At 55.1% G+C, this 9,153-nt stretch overlaps 1 protein-coding gene across 1 annotated transcript in view; it reads right to left on the bottom strand.

The window, feature by feature from the left end:
* PCDH12 (protocadherin 12) overlaps positions 1–2,291 on the bottom strand; it is a 10,166-nt gene extending 7,875 nt beyond the window's left edge. The window contains exon 1 of the mRNA XM_008935787.1: positions 1–2,291. Coding sequence (XP_008934035.1) covers positions 1–2,291 — 2,291 coding nt within the window.
* Positions 2,292–9,153: the final 6,862 nt, after the last annotated feature.

Genomic DNA, 9,153 nt, shown 5'->3' with positions numbered 1-9,153 from the left:
TTCTTCAGCTGCTGCTGCCTGCGGGCGTCCTCGGCCTCCCTGCAGTTGTAGGCCATGCCATCCTTATTCTCCTTCTTACGTAAAGACAGGGTTAAAGCCAAGAGGAGAAGGCACCCAGCCAGGAGAGCGGCCAGGCAGATAACCACCACCACAGACGGGCTCTGCCACCCGGGATCCTGGGCTGAGATTTTGGAGAACGCCCCGTGACGCCGGAAAACTAAGCGGACCCGGGCCAGGGTGTGCAGGGGGGCGTCCCCCTCATCACTCACCCGGATCACCAGCTCCCGCTCGCTACCAGCCAGGCTGCTGGCGTTGCTACTGTTGAGGAAGACCTGCCCCAAGTGTGGGTCCAGGATGAAGAGCCCAGCGTCATCCCCACCCACCAGATCATACCGGAGAGCCCCGTTGGTGCCCGAGTCCACATCCCTGGCCACGATGGTGAAGAGGAGGGGAGCGCTGGCACACAACACCAGGCTTGCATTGGTTGCTGCTGCAGTCCCTCGGGTGCTCCCGTTCTCAGGGGCCACCCAGAAGCACCCTGTCTCCACATTGACCAGGATGGAGAGCGTGGCCATGCCTCCCACCAGCGTTGGCGTGGTGATGATGGGCGCGTTGTCATTCCGGTCGAGCACGGCCAGCCTGATGGAGACGTTGGATGCCAGCTTGGGGTGACCACCATCCTCTGCAGTCACCAGGATCTCCAAGCTCCTCACCTGCTCATAATCAAAAGCTTGGAGGGCAAAAACATCCCCAGTGGTGGGGTCGATTGAGACAAGACCCAGAGCAGAGGGGTCCGGGATGCTGTAGGTGATCTTTCCGTTGAAACCCAGGTCAGGGTCAGTGGCATGGACAGTGAGCAAGAAGGCAGGTGCTTCACTGTTCTCGGCAACAGCAACCTCGTAGGTGGCCTTATCAAAGGAGGGGGCATTGTCGTTGACGTCGCTGATGCAGATGGTGAGGTGCTTCAGCACAGCCAAGGAGAGGTCACCCTGGTCCCTCACCACCAGCGTCAGGTTGTACTCAGCACGCAGCTCCCTGTCCAGCGTGGCATTGGTCATCAGCACGTAGCTGTGGCTGTTGGTCCTCTTCAGCCTGAAGTGCTCATGTCCTTGACTGAGGGAGCAATGGACTTGCCCATTGCTTCCCGAATCGGGGTCGCTGGCCGTCACCAGAGCCACAAAGCTGTCTTTGGGGAGGGCTTCGGAGAGCACGGGCACCCGCGCGGCCCAGGTGATGTGGACATCAGGAGCGTTGTCGTTGACGTCCAGAACTTTGACCAGGACCTTGCAGTGCGCTGGGATGGGGTTGGCGCCCAGGTCCCGGGCCTGCACATCCAGCTCGTAGGCGTGGGTCTCCTCATAGTCCAGTGGGTGCCTCAGGATGATGCTGCCCGTGCGGGCGTCGATGCTGAAAGTGCTCAGCACCTCCGGGGACGCGTGTTTGCTCAGGCTGTACTCGATCTCCCCGTTAGGGCCCAGGTCGGGGTCGGTGGCCGTGACCGTCATGAGGAGGGTCCCAGGTGGAGCATCCTCCCGGACCTCGACTGTCAAAGAGCTCTCTGCAAAGACGGGGCTATTATCATTGGAGTCGAGGACAATGACTTTAATTAAAGCGGTACCTGATTTTGGTGGCTCTCCATGATCAGTGGCCATCAGCACAAGGTCGAAGGAGGAGTGCAGCTCCCGGTCCACTTCTTTAACCACGATGAGCTCCGCGTGCCTCGTCCCGTCAGAGCTGGAGACGACCTCCAGAGCAAAGTGCTTGCTGGGGGAGAGGGCGTAGGAGCAGTGGGCATTGGGACCGACGTCGGCATCCAGGGCTCGGTCCAGTGGGATCCGTGTCCAGAGGGAGGCGCTTTCCGAAATCTCCAACTCCAGCTCAGGTGTGGGGAACCGTGGCGCGTGGTCATTGATGTCCAGCACTTGAACCTCCACATGAATCAGAGCCAGGTTTTGGGCAGCCAGCACGTCGAATGAGACCCAGCAGGGATCGCTGTGCCGGCACAGCTGCTCCCTGTCCACCCGCCCGGCCGTGCCAAGCGCCCCGTCCCTGCTCCCCACGTGCAGCGGGAACCTCCCAGGGGTCTCCATCAGCTGGAAGGCATCAGCCGCGTCACCGCTCCCGTCCCCCGCAAAGTGCTCAGCCAGCGTCCCGATCACCGTCCCTGGAGGGACTTCTTCGAACAGGCGGTACTGCACCGTGAACGTGGCCACCTCCTGGGCGTCGGTGGAGAGGAAGAGGTACCACCACAAGGCTGGGAGGTGGAGAGCAGAGCGGCTCAGCAGCAGCATGCTGCTGGCCAAGGTTGCCTGCCGCTGCATCCCCCGACAGTCCTTAGGGCGAGTCCTCAGCATCTTCTCCCATCTCCAGGTCTCATAGGCACCGGCCACCGGTTGGAAAGGAAGAGAAACAGCAAGCGAGGCCGGCAGTTGTCCCCCACCCCACCATCGCCGGGGGACAGCCGGGAGAGCCAGCTGCTCCCTGGGCTGAAACACACAGCCCAGAGGAGAGGACCACCACCAACAGCACCACCACCAGCACTGCAGCTTGAGCCAGGGAGCAGCGTCTGACCGGCCGGGCTGGGAGGTGGACCAGCTGTGTTTCCTATGGAAACCCCACCTACAGGAAAAGGGAGGACCCAGCTGGTACAATGCCTGGGCGGGGTGGGGTCTCGTAGGGCGGCTTCCCAGCTGGGAGAGGTGTCTGGAGGTGCCCTGGGTTTCCAGACGGCAGGGACCATCACTGCTGCCTGCTGCGATGCCTTTTGCATCAAAATTTTTGGAAAAAAATGCATTTTGCAGAAGGCATGAGCCCTGCAGACAGCCCCTAACCCACCTGCAAAGCCCCACACATGCTTCAGGAAGATGTTTGCAAGGACCAGGGGTGATGGATTTCTGCTCTTGCGTTAACCCAAAGACTTGTCCCCTACGCTGTTAGGGATCTGGATGACTTGGATTTATATTCTCCTCTAAATCTAGCGTGTCATCCCTGTTCCTTTTACTGTCAGTTTTGATGGTGATGTGCTCATGTCACCTTTGCCAGCATATGACTTTTGACTATGTCACTGCTTCATTTTCATCTGGACACAATAAAAGGAGCTAATGAATCACTGGGAGATTTGCCATGTCAAACATAGGCAGGTGGGCACACGGGAAGAGAAGAGGCTCTGGCAGGCATGAGCTGTGTCCTGTCCAGCCTCTCCCCACCCCCTACATCCGTCTGTGCTGGCCAGCTCCCCCCAGCTTGGCATGTGTTCTATCCCCAGCTTGGCTGTGTGTTGAATTCCTCAGTGTCACTCCTCACCCAGCACTGATTCTGCACCACCAAATTGCTTCTTTACCTTATTACACAGAATCCCAGGAGCACGGTGGGGGTTGGAAGGGACCCCTGGGGATCACCTCATCCAATCTCCCTGCTCCAGCAGGTCAGCCACAGCAGGATGCCCAGGATTGAATCCAGAGCCCAGTTACCCCAAGCTGGGCTGTACTTTGGCTTTTGAGGTGGTTGAAGGCATTTGGAACAGGGAAGGTCACTGCAGAAGTTTCCTTTGGGAGAGCAGAGCATCCTCCTGCTGTGGTTTGAGTCCCACCAACCACAACATCTTTTTCTTAGCCCCCATATCTTCCAGGCAGCCTCCAGCAGCTCTGAGGTGGTCCTGTGCCCACCTTGCCCCTCTCCTCCTGCTTTTCCAGCCTTTATGGGCACCCCCCTACTCCAATCTTAACCCCATCCCTCCCTCCTCCCTTCACAGCTCTGATTTTCCCAGTTGAGGTTTCCCATCACCTGCATCCCTGCTCTCAACACTCATAGAATCATCTCCCATTATGGTGAAGTTTAAAGCCCCCATGAACAGCAAAGGCAAAACCACCCCAGTGCCACCAGCTCTGCGCACCGGGTGGGTCGGTTCCACTGCTCAGCACGGCAGGAGGAAGAGCCGGCGCAGCCCGGCCGCGGCGGGGGGTGGCAGGAGACCCACTGCTGCTCCTGGGCTCGGCCCCGGCTCCAGGTGACCTTTGCCAGGTCACTTCCCTGCTTTGTGCACTGGCTTCCTCCCGCGCCGAGCGCGGCCGGGCTCTCCTGGAGGGATGCTCTCCTGCTCGCCCGAGGGGCTCTGGATGGAGAAGCAGATGTCTCCCAGCCCATGCCCTGCTTTTGGGTTGGGGGTGGGAAGGTTACTTCCTTCTCATCCTTCCACCTCCGGTTTTTTTACACCCTTCCTTTTCAGGGATGGAGAGGAACAGGAGAACGGAGCTGAGGTATCACCAAGCAAAGGTGATCACCTGAGAACCATGGGGCTTCCACGAAGAGCACTGCAGGACGTGTCCTTCTCCCTGTCACCCCCCGAGCCACCTGCAGAACAAGCCAACCCCACCAAATGCCCCACATTTAAGCCACCACTGATGTCCCAGGAGATATATTTCCCCCCAAACCAGCACCCACATGCACTGGGCCCAGCTCAGTGCAACCCCTGCACCACCAGCTGGAGGCCTCATGCCCTTTTAGGCTGCTGCAGACCCAAATCACCCCTTTTTCTCTCCAAAGGCAGGGAGGCAGATTTGGAGCACCAGTTTTGCTCAGTCCCCATATGGAAAGGCTGATGTGACTGTCCCAGTGCTGGGGGGAGAAGTCCAACTCACCAAGCTGAGGTCTGTGACCCCCTATTGAGCACCGTCCCCCCCACCAGCTGTGCTGCCCCCAGTCCAGTGACAGATCCCCCAGCACTGGTGACAGATCTGGGCTGCCCAAGAGAAAAGGAGCTGGAGGATCTAATGCATTAATTATTACGACACTTCAGGAGCAAATCCCTACAGACTGGACTTGCGACCTTGAGCCACCAAGACATGAGCAGTCTGCAGGGAGGACAACTGCAGGACACCACAGAAGCATTGCTGGGCTGCAGACCACACCAGCCTCACCTCAGTGGGCAAAGAAACGCCAACAAAGAACACAGAAAAGCAAAATGGGCTTCAGGTGAGTCTTGCCAGGAGCACAGGCAGTAAAGTAAGATCTGGTGCTAAAAATGAAACCCGTCTCCTCCTGTTCCCTGCATGTGCACAGCTGGGTTTCCAACATGCAGGTGCTTCAAGAGCTCAATGTTGTGCCTATGAACATAAAATGTCCCTCCTAGGAGGGTGGCTACACCCAAAACCTTTCATTTAAATCTCAGAAAGAGCATCAGTTATATTCAATTACTGCTGCAGCGTTCTTCAGCTTCTGTGTGATGCTCTTGGTGCCCAAAGCAGATGTAAATGCTATTTCCTGGTGTAGAGATCTGGCTCTGCTGAAGCTCAGCTGCTCTCCAGGCTCCAGAGCAAGACATGGGCACAAGGGACACCTCAGCCTCCCAAGGGTGCAGAGCTGTTCTCGAGGCACCACACGCTCGCCATCCATCACATGGAAGAGAGCAGCCCAACCACGTTACTTCAAGCTCCACTGCACAGCTGGAGGTCTTCACATTTTGTTTGTCATCTTGGGTTCCTCAGGAGCTGGGTGGGAACTACCACAAGCTGTGCTGCACGTCACCAGCAGGGTGCACATGGCAATGTCAAAATGAGAAGGGAAGAGAATTTTTTTAATTCCTAAATCTAATAACAAAACTCAGCATCAAAATGAGAAGAGTTCAAAATGAGCACGACCAAAGACACACCAGGATTCGGCCCCATTAGGGTGCTCAGGGCTTACCATATCCTGTGGACCATTCAGAGAAGCAGGACTTGGTCTCATCTCTGCTCTACAGCTGCTCCATGGGGTAGGAAATTCTGAGAGTCAGGATACAGAGACCAGAGACATTTTTCTCTTTCAGTCCAAGCTCCGCACCTCAGAGCGACATCCTCAGCAGGAGGGTCATCCTTTCTTCCACTCAACTGTCTCAACTTTCAGCCCTTCAAATACAGCCTTTGCTCCTCTAGAAGCATCGCTCCCTTTTCATCAGAAAAAAATGTGTTTTCTGAACCCATTTTGGTGCATTAGATGTTTTAAGAGCTGGATGCAGATGCTCAGAGTGGCCCAGGACCATACCCATCCTCAGCTGCTTACAGGGAGGGTCTTGGGGGACATTTCTCGGGAGGAAGGAAACAATTCACCTTCTCACACCAAACCTGGAAGAGGTGGATGGAGTTCTCCCCGGGGCCCTTGGCTTTCCTTGTGCTCCTCTTCTCTGTAAAATCAGAAGGTAACGCTGGCTGAAAATGACCTCCACATGCCACCTGCTCCAGCCTCCCACCCAATCAGGTCCCTTTTGGGGCAGAACTGCTCCAGACAGCATCCTTCATCACAGTGACAACTTAGAATCACAGACTGGTTTGGGTGGGAAGGCACCTTTCAAGGTCATCTGGTCCAACCCCCCTGCAGGGAGCAGAGACATCTGCAACTAGAGCAGGTTGCTCAGAGCCCCGGCCAGCCTCACCTGGAATGGTTCCAGGGATGGGGCAGCGACCAGACCACCCCTCTGGGCAACCTGGGACAGGGGCTCACTACTATCAGCATCAAAAATGTCTTCCTTCTCTTTAGTCTAAATCTCCTTTTAGTTTAAACCCATCACCCCTTGTCCTGTCCCAGCAAGCCCTGATAAAATATTGTCCCCAGCTTTCTGACAAACCCCTTGAAGCACTGAAAGTCCCCCAGAAGGTCTCCCCAGCTGGAGCCTTCTCCTCTGCAGCTGCCCCAGCCCAACTCTCTCCTGCCAGGCTCCCAGCAGAGGGGTTCCCCCCTCAGGTCATTTCTGGGGCTCCTCTGGCTCCTCTGCATCTCTGATACTTCTGTCCCTCCTCACCACCTCCTCCAGCAATGCCTTCCTTGCACCACGTACCCCAAAACCAGGCACATTCCCCGAGCACAAGCTCATCCCAGGATCTCTGAGGGATGCTGGAGGGTCAGGAGGAAGGTCCTTCTGCGGGGTGCCTGCAGAAGGTGCAGTTGGCTGACTCTACCAGCAGAGCCCACTGCGGCCCCGCGCTCGGCTCCGAGCTTCTGGGGCACAGAAGCCACCAAGCTCTCCGCAAACCTCCCAGGAGAGGGTCTCTGACCCACCTCAACCCAAGCCAGGGGTCCCGACTGGGCTCAGCTGGCTCCTAGCCCTGCAAGGAGGCACCGGGTGATGCTGCAGCTTCTCTCCAGCCTCTGCTGAGGCTTTGGGTACCTCCCTCAATTTTGGCCAATTTTAGGCAGCCCTGCGGTACCACAAGCAGAGTTTCCCACGACCCCAGAGGTAAAACTCCTACCAAGTGCTCCTGGGAGATGTGTGCTCCTCAGAGCCCTGGGCAGGGGTGATATAGGTGCTCCCTCTGCAGCTGGGGAACACCCTAATTAAGAGGGAAATCAAAGGATGGAGTAAATAATCAGGAAATCATCAGGACAGAGTTAATAGGTGATGCAGCAGCTTTTAATAGCTTCCTAAGGCTCTGAGAAAAGCCACTAACTGTGAAGTTTCTGCCAGCTCCTGCTTGCTGTGCTCCAGGAGCTCCCCTGGGTAGAGGGTGTGATAACGAGACCTATTGTTACTCTGCATTCAGAAGAAGATGATCGTTAAAGAGGGGGAGAAAGTTATAAGTGAAATAAATTGGAACAATCTTGGTGTTTGGATGGAGAGGAACAACATCATGGTAATTTTCATGCCCAGCCTCTGCCACTTGAGAACCCGAATGTGTTTCGTGGAGTCTTGAACTGCAATGAGCAACCCTATCAGCAGAAAGCAGTAGAGCTGGCTCAAAAGAGGGAAAAAAAAATCTGTTAAAATGGCATTTTATGGTGTAGGAGAAGGCAATGAGAAGCAGAGTGGAGATATAACCCTTGGTGTCCAGCTGGAGGAGAAAGCTGGCAGAAGGTTGTTACTTGCTTGTATCATCTAGGTCACTACTGAGTCTTACAGTAATTTTTTTTTGCCTGTATTTCAGGTGTTCTATCTAAATATCTGTTTGCAAATTAAATACAAGTAAAAAAATCACAAAGGCCAGACCTTCAATACTACATCTACATCAGATTTGGACTAAACAGAAGGAAGAAATGTTTGATGCTGAGAGTGGTGAGCCCCTGTCCCAAGTTGCCCAGAGAGGTGATCGCTGCCCCATCCCTGGAACCATTCCAGGTGAGGTTGGCCGGGGCTCTGAGCAACCTGCTCTAGTTGCAGATGTCCCTGCTCAGTGCAGAGGGGTTGGACTAGATAACCTTGAAAGGTCCCTTCCCACCCAAACCAGTCTGTGATCTTTCCAGAAAAGGTCACACAGAAGAAGGTGCTGCTGACAGCTCCTGGACTGGGCTGGAAGCATCAGAGCACAGGACAAATATGGGGGAGCTGGAGCCCCACGAGCACCACTGTTCACCACCAGCTCTGTTTGCTTTGAGCCTGACACCCTGAGACACCTGAACAACACCAAAGAAGTGTTTTGCACCGGGGGGTTTCCCAGGCTCCACCACTGAGGAGGTGACAGATCTAGGCCACAGCACATTAGAGCATAAATCAGACCCTTACAAGTCCCCAGCGGCTGCAAGTCAACGAGTTCTAGCAATAATTACCCATTTCATCTCTCTCTTTATTAATATTTAGACAGTTTTAATCTTTTCTTTGCAAGCATGATGTTTCCCTGCTGTGGTTGTCCTTCAGTAGGAACTGCCACAAAAGCTCCTGCTTCTCCGAGGAAAGACTTTGTCTTGAACCAAGCTGCTCCTGATCTGGAAGGACACAACCACGAGAGCCAGGTGACCACTCCCGGTACTCACGCTGAACGGGTGACACCATCTCAGCACGCAGCCGGCGTCCCCGGGCCACGGTGTGGCCAACCTGGACACAACCCCACAGGTCTCGTGATGGTTGAGCCCTCCCCGTGGGTGACCACCTGGATTACCCCAACCTACAGCCATCCTTTAAAGGGATGTCTCCAGAGGGCGGTGCTGCTAATTAGGGAGGTATAAATTAAAACATAAGCCCTGTGTTGGCATCCAAAGGGAGGGGTGACTTTCAGTTGAAATGGCAGCCCCTATCTCCTCTAACACTATCATCTCTGGAAAACAATAGGGAAAAAAAGTCAAACCAGAAAACAACCCCCCAGAAAAGTGATATAAATTATGTTTATTGAAAAGACCAACATTTTCCAGCAAGCCCAACCTCTACTCAGCTTCAAAGTAAGAGAGAAAGGAAGCTGGAAATAGGTGAGAGGA

Source organism: Merops nubicus, unplaced genomic scaffold, assembly GCF_000691845.1.
Source record: "Merops nubicus isolate BGI_N331 unplaced genomic scaffold, ASM69184v1 scaffold16442, whole genome shotgun sequence".
Classification (NCBI taxonomy): Eukaryota; Metazoa; Chordata; class Aves; order Coraciiformes; family Meropidae; genus Merops; species Merops nubicus.
Note: the sequence above shows the minus strand (reverse complement) of the source record. Positions and strands in the feature narration are given on the sequence as shown.